The 16,458-nt window shown below is 38.0% G+C and overlaps 1 protein-coding gene across 2 annotated transcripts in view; it reads left to right on the top strand.

The window, feature by feature from the left end:
- The window catches only part of klhl4 (kelch-like family member 4), a 35,751-nt gene continuing 19,293 nt past the window's right edge, over positions 1-16,458 (top strand). Inside the window, exons 1-3 of one of the 2 annotated variants that reach the window (XM_032554988.1) lie at positions 17-118; positions 6,102-6,588; positions 16,075-16,242. In XM_032554988.1, coding sequence (XP_032410879.1) covers positions 6,137-6,588; positions 16,075-16,242 — 620 coding nt within the window. In that variant the 5' untranslated portion in view covers positions 17-118; positions 6,102-6,136. Of the gene's footprint in view, positions 119-6,101; positions 6,589-16,074; positions 16,243-16,458 lie in introns of both variants that reach the window. The other variant, XM_032554989.1, reaches the window with a different exon arrangement.

Below are 16,458 nucleotides of genomic sequence, written 5' to 3'. Positions count from 1 at the left end.
TGTAGTGAAGGAGGGACGTGGGACAAGAATGAGTTGGAAAAGACTCAGAATCTGTTTGCCATTCATTCTAGCAACAAGTTTCAAACGGACAAGCGCATAGAACAAGGCGGTTTTACTGGTAAGAAGGCAGGCTACTAAATCTGACTTAATATATTCAATTATTTCAAGTTAGTAGTTGTATGTCAACATTTTTTACCTGTTACTGCAAAAAAGAAGAGAGCTGAGCCAGCTTACTTTTTAGTTTTGTTCATTTACCTCATTTTAATCACAGCATGGATTTGTGCTGAAGTATGGTCCTCATTATGCCTAGACGTGTTGCTACTATTGATCCAGGAGCTACTGTTTGTTAGCGTATAATTTAAGACAACTCATAAATATTGCTTCTTCTTTAGTGTGCGGATGACTGCATTCGTTATTTACTTGTACACCACTCAATTAAGATGCTTTATAAGATAATTAAATGTATGTCTAATGGACTGCAATATTTAAATCATGGATTATCTGTGCGCATAGCTCTTTGTGTGTTTCTAAATACTAGTGTATGAGCACTTTAATTTATTTATTTTTCCTTTGATGTTAGCTGCAGAGCTGTGATTTCTTAGTCCTTGCCTAACAAAGCTGGGAGAATCGTGTGCTTTTGACAGGTCTGTCTTTCATTGTCTCACAAAGGATTTAGTCAATAATCGTGCAAGGATCATGCAGTTGTGGCTGAGCTTGGAGGGGGATTCCAGTTCATGTTTTATGTATTTCACACATCCTCAGAACAATCCAACCTAGTAATTAATGCTCAAAATAAACATAACCATAATGCCTGTTGAGAATTTGAAAGTGTAGCAGATTCCATAATATCTCTCAGTAATGGAAACGGCATGGATTTTGTAATTATGCTGCCTTTTTAACGGATTTCATAGCAGTAATATGTAGGGTTCGTCTGTCTTGCATGCTCCAGGAATATCTATCAGGGCATAGAGGTGTGTTCACTGGGGAGGCAGACGTTAGATGGTTTACCAAACCACCCTGACATCTTGTACCACATCTGTTATGGAGCAGGCAGATGGTGTCCTTGACTCCTAGAACAGTTGAAGAGCATTGTGTAATGGCTTTTTACTATTCATAAAGTCATATGTTACTACAATTGACTTTTTAAAATGGAGCAAATATACAGTTGGTGCATAGAATATATTAAAAAAAAAGTTAGGCTAATGTTTGGTTTGTACTTTTTTGTAAAATCATAACCAGTCATTTATGTTTTTGAAAGGCAGAAATAAACAATAGCTGTTGGAGTCCAAATCTTTTGTTGCAAGTGAAGTGGGCGAATTACAGTTGTTTTAATATGAGCTCTTTCACTCACTGTAGTCGTGAAGGAGGAGATCAAAGAGAAAACAAATCAGGCTGTGTTTAGATTCATGTTTGTATTCACAGTATTAAAAGTCTAAAAACTAAGAGTGTGGAACTGTTTTAAAGAACCAAGGTGGATTTTTTTTTTTTTATTCGATGTAGTTTGTCCTTAAAAAATGTCTCAACAAGGAGCTTTGAAATATTTAGTAGGTGAAATGAGGAATGGTGAGTTTATTTAATAAATAAATTTACAATTTATTTAATAATTCCACAGTTTTTACAGAACAAAATATACCCTTATACAATTTAGTTCTTAAATTAGCCATGCTTTTGATTAAGAGACATGTCCCCAAATTATCTGAACAGCACTGTTTTCTCTGTGCTTCTTACTTTGAAGCTGAGAGTTTAGGTTTTGTACAATGGAGCAGTATTAAGTTAAAGCTGCGGATAAATGTCAAAAACAAATAGAGACAGCTTTCTGATGCTCTGACTGTGAAACTGACAGCTTACTGACCTTGAAGGTTCATCAGTATGTAGCTTTTCAATTGTAAGCGCTGAGGCTTTCAAGAAAGGGACCAAAAGAGAATATTTTTTCTGCATGGCTACCTCACATTGAGACGTTCTCCCCGTGGGATTCTGTTTGATGTGTGACTAACAGACTGCGCAGATGTGTGCTGGTGTGAAATTAATTTCTTTTTGCCTTTGACGGGGTGAATTTATGTCTGTGTGTTTTTGAACACATAAGCTGTGAGTCGTGTCTCACAGCTTAACTGTTTATGAATGTATATGCATGGATACAGAGATGCTCAAATCCAAGATTTTTGGTTTACCTTAAATGATGATGTCTAAGTTCAAGGTATCCAGCCATTGCTGATATTTTCAGGATCAATAACACATTAAAGTTATGATACAGAAGCAGCTAGACCTGTATGCAGATTGCTGAGGACCAAGGGGGGATGAGGGCATAATGGACTTCCAGACTTACAGTATCTTAAAAAGTCTCCTGCTTCAACTCTTTAGTTTTAATGAAGGTACAAAAATTGATCTGAAAAAGCCACTATATTAATTCACAAACACATCTTCATGACAAGCTTTTATGCTATGAAAGGTATTATTTATTCAACAGCGTAAATTTGAGAACACAAGGAGTGCCACAAAACAACTTAATACAACAAAAGTTTTCTTTTAGTCCAACGAAGACAAGAACACATGATGGTCAAAGTTCTCAAACTGTTTTCAACAATTGTAACAGCCTTTCTATGTAATTTCTAGAATGTAAATGCATGTGTCTACCTTGTGTCTGTTGACAATTGCAAGTTATGTAAGCGCCATGGCAGATAGGGGATTGAAAATGGAAAAAAGGGAGGCATTTAGGTTGGCTTTCCTGTTGCCTGGCAAACACCCTCCACCCTGGAGGTGTGGACTTTATTGAGGTTTTAAATTTTACCCAATTGCTAATGTTTGCCCATGACGCATGTAATTCGCCAGTTCAATGCTAAGAAGCTTACAGGAAGTCGCCTGCACTGTAAACAATCATCCTCCACTGTGAAGAGAGAAGTGCTAATCCACACAAGGCAGCTGTTAATGTTCATTCAATATTTGGAAGCGTGGCCAACACAGACTGAACCTTCACTTCATTAGCTGCTATTGGCAAAACTACAAGCAGACCACAATTCTAAAACAGCAAAGAGAATTGTTTCATTAAGTTATTGTTCTCTACAGCTCCTTTTGTTCTCTGATTGGCCCTGGTCAAAAACTGACCGGGGATAATTCAAGTCAAGGGGAGAAATCCCAGATTATGCTAGAAGCAAGATTTTTTTTTTAGCTGAATTACACAGGAAAGCAATGGCCAGGCTGGTTTTTATGTTATCTGCTTGATATCATAGTTGGTTCCCTTCTGCTGAGATAACTTCTCTTTGACATAACTTACTCTGCTCTAGATGTTTACACAAAACATATAAAAATACACTTCTTTTGTGTCTATTTCTTTTTGAAAACAATAACATATCTGAAGAAAGTGATGCTGCACAGCATGGGACTTACCCTGCAGCAGCAATGCCCACTGACAGAATCCTTTCATACTATGCTTCACCATATGTGTAAACCTAAGGTAACCTGCCCAGTAAAAAAAAAAAAAAACATTCATTGATACATTAGAATTTTTTTATTATTGAGAAAGGCTAAACGTTTTAGTATTATTAACTGTAAGTATGCAAAAATGTTTTGGGCTGTTACCTTAAAGATCCATAATATAATCAGCTCCACTTGATATACAGTATATATATATCAAGTACATATATATACTGGGATGGCATATGACTGATCCTGGTCCTGCTGGAGGACTCTTTCTGATAAAAGGACTAGCCAGTGTTGTAGTCAAGACCACCTAACCCAAGACCAAGACCAGAGTGTATCAAGACCGAGACAAGACCAAGACTTTTAGGGTCCGAGACCAAGTCAAGACCAAGACCAAGGGAAATCGAGACCAAGTCAAGACCAAGACCAGTGCCCCGCGCTACAGGACACAATAAAATGTGAAATATGATCAAAATTGCTAATCAAATTGATCTGAAAGATTCACATTCCCATGAAAACACCTAGATATTAAATACTTAGAGCTGAAATAAATTTCACCAACATTAAAAGCAGAACAAACTCTTTGTTCTGCTTATCTAAAAAGATAATGCCCAGGGCATTTGCCCATATTATTCATGTCAGAAATCACCACTGTCTGCACTATTAAACATAACAATTGAGGCAATGCCCTGACTGGTAAACTCAACTATGAACACTGACCAAAGAGCAACAAGCAAGAAGTAACCAAGCACAAGGCGCTCACCATGACTGTTCTCATCCCTCCCTCCCACTGCATGAAGCCAGGCAGCACAATGCTGTAATGTCTGCCATCATGGCAGGCATTACAGCTGCCACTTTGAACGAAAACAATTCTTGTGTTTTATTTATTTGCTAATTAAATAAATATCAATGTATATAATTAAATAAAATAATAGCTACTGCAGTGTACGCAGAGCATTATAAGAACGAAGAACGGCTCTCAGTGAGGCTCCAGTCCTATCTTCTTAGAAAAGAGAAGTTCAGAAGACTTCGGATCGTTCATGAATGTCACATCACTATATTGCAGACTTTTGGACACAGTGTTGTCCCATACATGCGACACGTCAGTCATCACCTCCGCACAATAATTCAGCGCAGCGAGTGACTTTTTTTCATCACAAATGCTTGTGTGTCTCTGCGCAGCTAGCTTCGCTAACATCCCGTCAACGGAGCTTACCTTCCTTTCAGCTTCTTTTCTAAGTGACGAAAAACGTTAGACGTAGTCCAAACCGTGTGTGAAAGCGAAGCGCTGCTGAATTATCTGTCGCCATCGGATGTCTTATTATTTATGCAGCGCAACTCTATTACTGACGATTAGACAGACACCTTCTGCCGCTCAAAGGAACCCACTGCGCATGTCTGAGAGCGTTGCGTGCTAGAAACACGTAATTGGTAAGTCACGTTATTGCTTGGATTTTAATCGGTGCGTTTTACATCCAGTGAAAACAAACATGTTAACAAATAAACTGGACAGTATGCCGTACGTTTAGTGATATTTTCACAGTTGCGGTCTTGAAATAAAATCCCGAGTCCTCAGCGCCCGAGTCCGAGACGAGACCGGTCTCTAATACTACAACACTGGGACTAACTTCTTTCTACCCTAGTCTCATGCTTGCTCAAGATAAATGGATGATGCCAAGTTAAGCATCCAATCATTGGGGCTGTTTTATAATTGGCATTGTAAATCGAATATGACTATAGCTTACTAAAATGCATAGAATTGTATTTTATAAAATTGGATTTGAATCAGTTTATCTGACTGGATTGATCTGATTGTATGTTTCTGTACAGAAGTTGAACCTGCTTTTCTTGTAAAGTGAATTAATGCAAAAATACTGTCTGGGATATTGGATAGAACGGTGGAATCAACGAGATATTTAATCCAAGAATGACATGAACCAGATTCGATACCAGTATTGGATCTGCTCAATCCCACCAACCTTATGAGTTTATGTTAATTGTTTTGAAGGTTCTTTCTGGGCCACTTCTCAAATAGGCAGTGGTTTGCTTTGTTATGATGTGACCTCATCAGCCTGACTCCATGATACTCCACCTTCTCTGAGCAGCAGGAGCAGGCAGTCACGTTATCACTCAAATACACAGAAACCTACAACTACCCACACAGAGCAGAAGTAAAAGAGTATAGGAAGGGCTTAAGAGATCTTCTCATTGAGATTCCAGGATATATGTGCCTGTTTCTGACAGAACGTGTGCAGAGTGTGTTACTGTGTGCATAGGAAAGACAAGCAGGATGTGTGAGAGAGAGTAAAAGAGAGAGAGAGGGAGAGGGAGAAAGCGAAACAGAGGAGGCACAGGGGTGGGAGGGTAGATCATGCATGTGCATTATCTCAGCTCCAGCGGCACAGCAGCAGCAAACAGAAACAGCAGCAGCACAGGAGGGAAGGAGAGAAAGAGAAAGACAGGAGGGAGAGTCTGAGGGAGGGTTGTAGTCTCAGGCAAAGGAACAAAAGCTGCAGAGAGTAGCTTTCCATCTCCGCTAAAAAGACCAACGGTGGTGTTTTACAAAGAGGAGGAGGTGGTCATGATAATAGTGAGACCGTAACGGAACAGAAGAGGCACACTGTAATCAGTGCAGACTGAAAGCAAGACTCTTCTCCTCTTTGCTCTCCATGTTTTTGGGGACTCAGCATACCACTGCCTGCGTCTCCAAACCCAGAAGAGGATGTCTGTGTCAGGGAAGAAGGAGTTTGATGTGAAACAGATCCTCAGGCTCCGTTGGCGCTGGTTCAGCCATTCATCTCAAGGTTCTGCTGGTGGTGGAGGTGGCAGTGTGGGAAGCTACATCCAGCAGGATGGCCTGGACCACAGAGGAACTCCCGTCCAGGGACGGCTGAAGAGCCACTCACGGGAAAGGGGCATCGGAGGATTGCGGAAGACCAGCAGTCCTGTGCATAGCGTCATGTCGCAAACGCCAGGGCCAACACCTGTCTATGTCAGGACAGGTCATCAGTCATGGCATCATCAACCCAACACCATCCAGGGCCTCCAGGTCAACGAGGAGTATCCAAAGAGCATTTCCTCTCCCAGCACAACGAGGAAAGAGGAAACAAACTCTGGCCAGGAAGTAATGATAAGCAGCACAGAGGAACCTGCAGAGGTGGAAGCCAGAGACAGGTATGACTACTGATGGGTGTCAGTAAGCTTGGAGGCAGATATTGCTATGCCTCATTTGTCCCTTTATAATATGTATGAAAATAGGTAAAGATGTGATTATAGGATTTTATTTCCTTTTTCTTTCTTATTTGAAGAAACAAGTTAGCTTCGAAATAAAAATGTTATCTTAAGAAAAATGTCTGAACCCTAAGGCAACATCAATTATAAAAAAATTAACATGTTTTCATTTGCTAATGGAACTAAAATTCCTTTTAAGTAAATAATTCTTAAATCTCAATGTCACATTTTCTTAGTCATGTCAGAAAAACCTTCTGCTTTTTTTAATGTTTTAGTGCTAAACCAAACATTAATATCCTTTAAATAAGCTAAATGAGGTCTACCTGCACAATATGTTTTCTGTATCTTTTGCTAGTCAGCTAACATCATGGCTCACCTGAGAACAGCTATTCCTTACTGTCCACAGCATGTTAGGCAGGGTAAACCAATAAAACACCTTTTTAATTATTTACAACTGGGGCCTTTTCTGCTTCCTTTTTCATTTTGTGGCCTGGATCACACTGTGAGTGCTCCTTTGCATTATTCCTATAAGCACTTCATTTTTTACACAACACGCTAATGGACTTTTTCCATTGAGTTAAAAGTGGATAGCAGGAAAGATTCATTAGATCATGTAACATGTCTCGGACCTATAAAAAGAGGTGGTAATGAAATCAGATGATTTATCCTTAGAGTCAGCCACAACTCTGTCCTGTTCGTGTGCTAAAAGCTAGTGTAGCTTCAAACAAGGTTAAAATCTTTTGACAAATCCTTATGCTAAACCAATTTAGTTGTAAATACCTTCCTTTGCCTATAAATGTTGCATTTCTTCTACACTTTTTCTTGTGATCCTACATCATCTTCAAGGAAGTAAACAGGTTAGAGATGTACCTGTGAGTATCAGCCTGTTTGTGCGCATACTGTCTAGCAGAACACTAAGAGCACCTCACAAGATAGATGAAAAGACCAACTCTCCTTTTATCTTGGCTGTGACATTCTGAGGTGATTGGTCCTTAAGCTCTGCTGATTCCCCGTGTGCCTTTGTTCCGTGCACCTGGTGATGAAATGAACAATGATGGTAAACCTGTTCCTTTGTTTTAGATAGAGCTCAGTGTGTAGTGCCAAATGCGTAGTCTGATGCTCTACAGTGAAAAATGTGTCAGTGTGGATTGAATGAATGCCACAGGCAGTGGATGGTTGGGCTCCCTGAACTGAGCATGAATTATTCCGAGTTAAGATACGGCTTTAGAATCAACTCCACATTCTTCTCTTCATGTCGGCATAATTGGCAGATGTTCATGTTTTGGAGTCCCTGTGTGTGAAAAGGGCATGCATAAAAGATGTGCCTCACAGTGAAAATGCGTAGCTCTCCGACTCCCAGGAACCTTGAGTTCGTGTTGGCCAGCGTATTTTGACAATTATACTGAATTATTGAAACATTTCTGTTCTATTGGATCATAAAATCCATCCTTGGGCTATGTATTCACTACAACACTGATATTAATTTATGTATTAAACAGTGCTAGGCTTTTAACAACCAAAAACACCAAATTGTTTTATTTCTCACATAAAACTAGGGAGTTTGGAAATTAGAGCGATTTAAAAGCTCATCCTTTTAAAATGCAAGGTTTTTGTAACATGTAAAAATAAGAACATCCTGTACAATACATCTTAAAAACAAATATATTAGGACAGTAAAGTGGACAACCTGGTTGCACAAATGTGCATGTACATATTAAACCCATTTCAACACCAAACATCAGTTATAGTATTCCGAACATATTATAATTGTGGTAGAATTTATTTCAGATTATTGCTGATTGAATCCATCCAAAATCTAGAGTTTGAAGAGCAGTTACAAAATATTAAAAGCATTTCTTTGAACAAAGGTATCAGTAAGGAAAGTGGCCTAAGGTTTTTTTTTGTTTGTTTGTTTGTTTTTTTCCAGTTTTGAGCCAAGACATTCAGGTATCTGAGAACTAAAGATGAAAAGGAACTTTACTTTTCAATATCACAGAGTGTCCAAATGTGTGTACACAGATCAATACTGGAATGACTTCATCTGAAGAATCTTAAACTTTTGTGCTGACCCAGACAGAATATGAAACGAAATCTGACAAAAAATCAGATGTGAATAGGACTGTGCCCAAGAAATGTTTTCACAATTTCAGAAATTGTTGGAAAATAATGACATCAAAATGTGGAAGCCTGAGAGATTCCTTTAAAGAATACTGAATGCTGAATTAAATAAAAAAAAATTAAATTAAGCATTTGTCTTTAAATCTCCCTCCACCCCCCATTCTTTTATCACAATATAAGTTGGAAAAGTGTTTACAACTAATAGTTTTCATGTTATCTAATTTTATTACATCGCAAAAATCTAGCATTTTAGCAGGGATGTGTAAGCACTTGAAAGCCGCCGTATACGTCTGGAGCATTCAAAATGTAAAATAAAGAAAAAAGTTTTCAAATATCAGTTCATCTATAGCTGTATGTTGCATCAAGCTGCTTTTAAATGCTGATCACGCCTCATGGAAACACAGCCGCTCAGTAGCTTTGGTATAAACTCTCCATGTTGAGATGTATAACGCAAAGCCAAATTAGACCAGTGACTGTGTGACACATCATGGCTCACGCATTCATCTGTAGCTAAGCAGATGTGGATGGCACTGAGATATGTACATTTATTTACCTCACCAGCTGGGTGGCCCTAATACGTCTCACATCATAAATCCCTGACACGTAATTTGTCACAGTCTCTCAGGCTGAAACTAGAGAATGCTTCTGTTGCTTGTCAGAAAAAAACAAAAGTTCAGCTGTAGTTTGAAAATGTGTCAGTCATTTTTTGGTGTGTGTGTGTGTGTGCCTCTCCATAATTAGCTTCATTCATGAAGTTGCTATAAATAGACCGTCCCATTAATATGATTTTTAAAATCAAACCCGTTTCCTGCTTGTACATGTAATATTTCAAGTTACTCTGAAGTTGATTTAACTGATAAAAACAATGAAGATTCCCTATTGAAATATCCCTTAATAGAATATAGTAACAGTACAGATTTAGCTGTAAATGCATAGTTTCATGTTGCAGCAAAGTAATTGCATGGTAAAAATTGTCTTATGTTTACTTGGTACATGAATGTATTTGGGTTTTAAGTGGACATCATGTCAGTGCTTTGCAAAGGTTTTCCCTTGAACATATTGTCACATTATGAACAGATATTCTCTGATGGCAAAGCAAATTGGTTCATTATTGTGAACTCTAAAAATTCATACATGGATAAAAATTAAAACTTGGAGTATAGTATCCACACCTCCTGAGTCAATGCTAATGGTTGAAGAACTTTTCATAACAATTAAAGTTTTTTGGCAAATGTTTCTACCACCTTTGGACATCCAGAAACTAAATTATTTATTCTTTGTTATGTTCAAGAAAACTCAAGTTAAGTCTAATTAGATGCTGTCTGTGAACATCAGTTTTCAAATTGTATCTGGCCCACAAGATAATTTCCTATGTTCACCATTATTACAGTGCTCACCAGTCATGCAACATATGTTCATATGTTCATATGATGTTTGATGATCATTGCTATTCTGCTGAAAGGTGAACCTCCACCTTTGTGGCCTCTAACAGTTTTTCCCTCTAGCACTATCCTGTATTTACCTCCATCTATCTTTCTATCAAATCTGATCAGCTTTTCTGTTCTTGGTGAAGAAAAGCTTCTCTGCAGCATGATGATACCACCACCATGGTTCGCCAGTGGAAATGATGTGCTCAACATAAACATACAGTAGATACAGATACAGATTAAACAATGTCTTCTTGTCAATCTATAAAATTTCAGACTCACTGGTGTCCTGACAAAACATGTGTCCCACCTGGGCTGTGGATCTCTGCAGTTCCTTCAGAATGATCTCATGCCTCTTGGCTTCTTCTTTGAATAATGTGGACAGCCATGTCTTGGAGGTTTTTCAGATGTGTCATATGCTTTCATTTTAGGTGATGAATTGAACAGTGCTCTCGGAGATGTTCAAAGTTTGGATGACTGTATAACCTAACTCTGCTTCAAACCTCTCCACATTATTCCTGATCTGCTTGTTGTGATCCTTGGTCTTGCTGATGCTTATTGCTCACTAACTGGTACCTAAAAACCTCTAAAGACTTCACTGAATAGCTGGATTCAAACAGAGATTACATTACAGACAAGTGGACTCTTTGAACATATTAGATGACTTCTGATGGCACTTGGCTGCACTGGATATTATTTAGGAGTATTAGATTAAAGGGGCCCCTACCACACTTATAAACATATTGCTTTTATTGGTCTGTTTGTGAAATACATATGTTTAAAACTTTATTGTGTAATAGTTCTAAACCCCCTTAAGGCAAGATGTCAGACGTTATTAATGTCTGACAAAGTAATTTCTTTCTTTGTCGTTAGATATAACATTAGTTTATATAATTTTCCTCTTCCAAGTGAGTGTATCAGTCTATTCAAGCAACATCGTTAAATTCTGCTCATAAACTGAAATGGGGTTCAAATCATTTCTGTGCTTTTTGTCCACCTTGTCCTTTTGTGTCCCTACCTATATACTTATACTTGTTATATCCTCATGACTCTCATCCAAATAACCTCTTTGCAATGTTTGACAGAGAATATATGACCAAAGTTAACCTGAGTGGAATAGAAACCCTGACCTCTTGCACATAAACAGTAACAGAGGCTTGACTCAGCGTGTTGTTAGTTTGAATGATATCTCAATTCCCACTCCACCACCTTGGAAAAAGAAATACTACCACCTCTCCCCCTGTCAACAACAGTAATTGAGGTGTTTGTCGAATTATCAAAATGCCGTGTAATAGGATCCGGTAGACACAATAAGACGCTATAAGTTGTAAATTTCACTTTATCTATTGTAATCTTAAATTACATCTACACAGGTGATATTTTTTCTCAAATAACCGCAAAGGACGTGGATAACAAGGTTAAGCTAAAGATGAAGAGAAACATGAAAACAGTCTTTGTCTTTCTGAAACAAAGCTTTATAGTGTGGTGAATGGAAATACAACCACATTAATGCTGGACACATCCATCAGATATGTTCTGTTCAAATATGGATGAGTACAATTTCTCCTCAAAGTGAAACTAATTTTAAGAAAGTAATCTGTGGCTCTGTTTTCTATTAATTTATTAGTAGAGACCATGGCTTTATTTAACCAGTGTCCCAAGGCACATTAGAAATGAAATCAGGAGGCTGGGATGAGGATGTAAAACACAACATGAAAGAATGGAATAAATACGTGGCTCCATCTTCAACAGAGATGAAAAGATATTTTTTAAAAAAATCACTTGGTTTATAATGGTGATAATAATATACTTATTAGAAATTAGAGGATAGGCTAAATATGATTCAAACACATTTGTGGCCCCAAACTATAAAAATGAAAATGCTAAATATGATAACTTAACACATATATTAATTCCTTTGTAAACGTTTGTGTCAGGTTGAACTAATAAATGACCATAAAATTAGGACTTACAAAAAACTAATAAACAATAGTCATTTGATCTCATTTTGATTATTAATACATAATCAAACCAAATCATGATATCAAGAGTTTCCTTTGAACTCTAAAAGCTTGCTTTTTACATTTTTGAGGAGACTGATGTAACTCTGCACAATAGTGTCCCTTGCTAAATTTCTTTGACCGAGAAAAATGTTTTTGCCTTCCAGTTACTCCTCTTAGGTTTATTTAAATGTATTTGTCTTGTCTTGTTTTATTTTGCTCCTCCTCATTAATGATGCTATTTTACATTGATCAAAATATTGATTAATTTAGTCTTAATATTAGCATTCAAACAATAAAAGAAGCTTCCTATAATCTATTCATATTTGGTATAATCTGTATGTACAACTTGAGCTATAACACTGCATATTAATATGTTTATGCACTAACTTCTAATGGTGATGACAGACTCATTCTCTATGCAAGTTAACCTGCCAGCAGCAAAGAGCTTTCTGCTAGGATCTGCACATTTTTCCTTTACAGAACGCCTCCAAACCCCCAGCGCACACGTTCACGAGTCTTTCTGTCTTTGTGAAGACCCTCATTGACATAATGCATCCTCTAGCTGCAGACCCCTTGTGTAAAATACATTGCAGTTTTTCTCTGAATTTGGTTGCTGCCGTTTGCAGTTTTGGTCAGGGACTACTGTTAAAGATCTGCAAGGTCATAGACAGACAGATAGACAGACAGAACCAAGCGTTACACAAGCAATTTCAGAAAAATCTGGAATTAGAACATCTAGAATTTTTATGAACGACATAGCTCTACTTCTTGCTCACTTTCAGATCACTGAAAGTAGAAAGCATATTGGAGCATGTTTGAAGATTACTGCCCAAACATTTGGACAAGCTAATAAAATGTGGGAAGAATAAAGTATTATCAGACTATGCTGAGGTTTAATTCTCTAGATATAGTTGCATGCACCATGTTTAGAAGAATAATGGCATTGCACATCAACCCAAAACCACCAAACAAGCAGTGCAGTTTGGAGATGGGAACATCGTGGTGTGGCCTGTCAGTTAGCTCATGGCTCTGGCGATCTTCATATGATTGATGGAAGGATGATTGAGAAATGCATGGAATACAAGAAGGGTATTTTAAGATAATCACTTCAATTCATTTGAAATCTCAGAAAAGGAAGACAGGAGGACCCCAGAACCTTCCAGGTTTGAAGACATTTTTTGTGGAAGATTTGGTCAAAATCGCATCTGAACAGTACAAGTAATTAGTTCCGTCTTATAGGACATGTCTTGAGGATTTTATTACCAAAACAACATTTTATGTTAAGTACTTATTCCCTGTGCCAAACTACGTAATTACCCATAACCTTATTGTTAGGATTTTTTATTTTGATGTCTAGGGCACTTATCGACTTTTGGTGTAACTTTCAAATTACTAGGTCAATTAGAAATATATTTACTGAGAAAAACAATGTCTTTTGGTGTATGTAAGAATATACAGAGAGAAAATTTTAAACATCATGAGCATTCGTCTGATCTTTTCCCCAGATCAAGTTGCTATAGTCGGTGAGTTTGTCTCTTAACACAAAGCCCAATGGGAGAAGAATGATTGTCAAAGTACAGAGGTTGAAAGATTTCATGAAAGACACAGATTTGGCACATGATGCAAGAAGTTCTTTAGGAATTTTTGGATTCCCAACCCAGATGAAGCTGCTTAGTGGCCTTCAGGGAAAAATGACTATTATAATCCATTTTGAAAGATATTCTTCCTATTTGGGCCCGCCAGGCAAGACTTTCCCTCTTGTAGAAAGATGGAACTGATACTGCTTGGAAAAAGACAGAGATTTTCAGCAACAGCAATCTGCTACAGCAATCTTGGCAATGCAAATGGACATATTATGTCCTTAAAGATATCAAATCTTAATCCACCAATGTGTTATTACTCCTGAGCTTTGGATTTGTTTGAATCTTATGGTAGAATTAGCACATGGTGATTTTGTAAAACAGACTTGAAAGCGGTTTCTCACCTTAAAAAAAGTGTAAAATACTGCAAATTATCATCCGCACTTGCATAGCCTGAGATAAGCTGTGTCATTTGAACAGCTCTGCTGCAGTGAGTAACATTATGGTGAGAAACCTCTGAAAGGTGTGAAGACCAAATGGCAGGTTTTCAGGTGACATACGCTGTTTGCATAAAATCTGCTCAGAGATAATGTGCAATAATTTAAAAAAAGCTAAGTCTCCTATTTTGGTTAAGTTTTTTAGACCAATGTATTTATTTTTTTTGCTTATATATAGCCAGTTAACTTTTTTATGGGCTCTCACATTTTTTGGGAATTGCTGAGTAATATGGTCATGTGCTTGAGCTGCACTGTCCCAAAAGCAGTTACTTTATTGCAAGGCATTTTGGAGTTTTAGTGCCTTAATAAAATTGGGCTATACCTCTGATGAGCAGCCCACTACTAGGAGCACAATATACACCTCGGCGCAAATTTACGGCTCCCCTGAACGTGGTACCAAAGCAATTAGTGTCGGAGAGATTGGTAGGCATGAAAAAGCCCTACAGCATGCCTCGGAGCCAATAGAAAAGCAATGGATCTGTTTTATGGCCCAATTGCTTATTCAGTCTTGTTTGGTGTTCCTTTGCGAGACTCTAGAGTCAGTGGGGAATACACAGACAGGGCAATAAATTACTTTTGGATTTAGCATAAAGTCACCCAATAAAGATTAGACTACAGGATACTGCAGTGACTGCAGAACAACATTAACCGATTCCCAGAGGAACCATATCATTGCTTTTGGTAAACAAAGAAAAAAAAAAAGTTGAATGTTTTGAGCCAAACTTCAAGACACCGTGTTAAACGGGACATCAATAGGAGCCCTAACCCACTCCATCTTTACTGCGGTATAAATCTCTATGTGTGCCAATACATTATGCTGCCACGCATTACAGTTTGGATTTGCAGTTTACTTCTATTGACAAATGTGTAATTTAACCAGTTAAAGCAGCTTTCATATCAGTGCATGAGAGACGATAAATATGGGCACAAAGTGTTGCTTCAACCAGCAAAACTGTACTATTTTCTTGTGCACTATCAGTCTTCGCACAGCAAAAAGTCCATGAGATGATGGGAATTTCTTCTGGAGAGACAGCTCGGTTGTTTGTGTGGCTTAGCAAACAACCTGAAATGTCAATGAACACACTTTCTCTGTGAAGGACACCAGAGTGACGCGTTGCATTATTTTCCATGAGTGTGAGGGATTACTTGGATGCCTGTAAAACAGCGTGTAATCTAGCAGCCTGTGGGGACTGGGGCACTCAGCCTTGCCACAATGTTGCAAGAGACAGACTGGTTCGCTTGTTAAGTCCCTGTTTTCTATGGAAGACACACACTCACACAAACATGTTGCAGATACACACGGGAACAGCAAATAGGAGTTTACATTCTGGCTGGATCCTGGTGCAAAGATAGGGGAGTTTTCTTGTCTCATTGGACAACGCACTTAGCTATCTCCTCATGTACAGAGTTTATACATAAGAGTTTTAGTTTCAGCTTAGCACAGCACGGAAGATAGATTTGTGCTGCAGGGAAAAGGATTCAGGGGTGTCATGTGCCAAACTAAGCTTCTTTTTTGCTTATCTATATGTGTACAGCCACTGGCTTCTTGTTTATTCTCAGACGGGATAAATAATTCATCTAATTAATTGCTCTAAACTAAAATTTCCAAACTCTTTTGTCTTTATTCTCACATGCCTCTCAAGACTGATTATAATAGTTTGCTATTATATTTTATTTTATTTATGTAGTGCTTTTAAATGGCGTAATGTCATCTTTTTAGTTTTTCACTACCTGTGATTTCAGATCATAATCCGGAAGTCTGGGGTAATGAATCTCTTCCTTCTTTGCATCTTGTTTTCCACAGGTTGGTTCTGAGCAATTTGTCCAGAATGAGCACCAACTCCTCCGATGAATTTTTCCAGGCCACAAATCATGCAGAGCAGACGTTCCGTAAAATGGAGACCTACCTCCAGCACAAGCAACTGTGTGACGTACTGCTGATAGCAGGGGATCACAAGATACCAGCTCATAGGTTAGTGTTTGTGCTTCTGCCTGCTTTCATTTCATTAATTAGTCCTGCATCTGCTATATATTAGAGGTGAAACTGCCACTCTCTGTGAGGTTCATTAAACTAGTGAGGGATGTGTTAAAGCTTTGGCATGGGTCTTAGTTTGCAACACACTTCAATAATTCCAAAGAGTAATTGGATGATGTTTGAAATGCAATGCATACATAACTGTACAACTGC

This window comes from Xiphophorus hellerii, chromosome 23 (assembly GCF_003331165.1).
Source record: "Xiphophorus hellerii strain 12219 chromosome 23, Xiphophorus_hellerii-4.1, whole genome shotgun sequence".
NCBI lineage: Eukaryota > Metazoa > Chordata > Actinopteri > Cyprinodontiformes > Poeciliidae > Xiphophorus > Xiphophorus hellerii.
The sequence above is the reverse complement of the archived record's forward strand: the minus strand, read 5'-3'. Positions and strand labels throughout refer to the sequence as shown.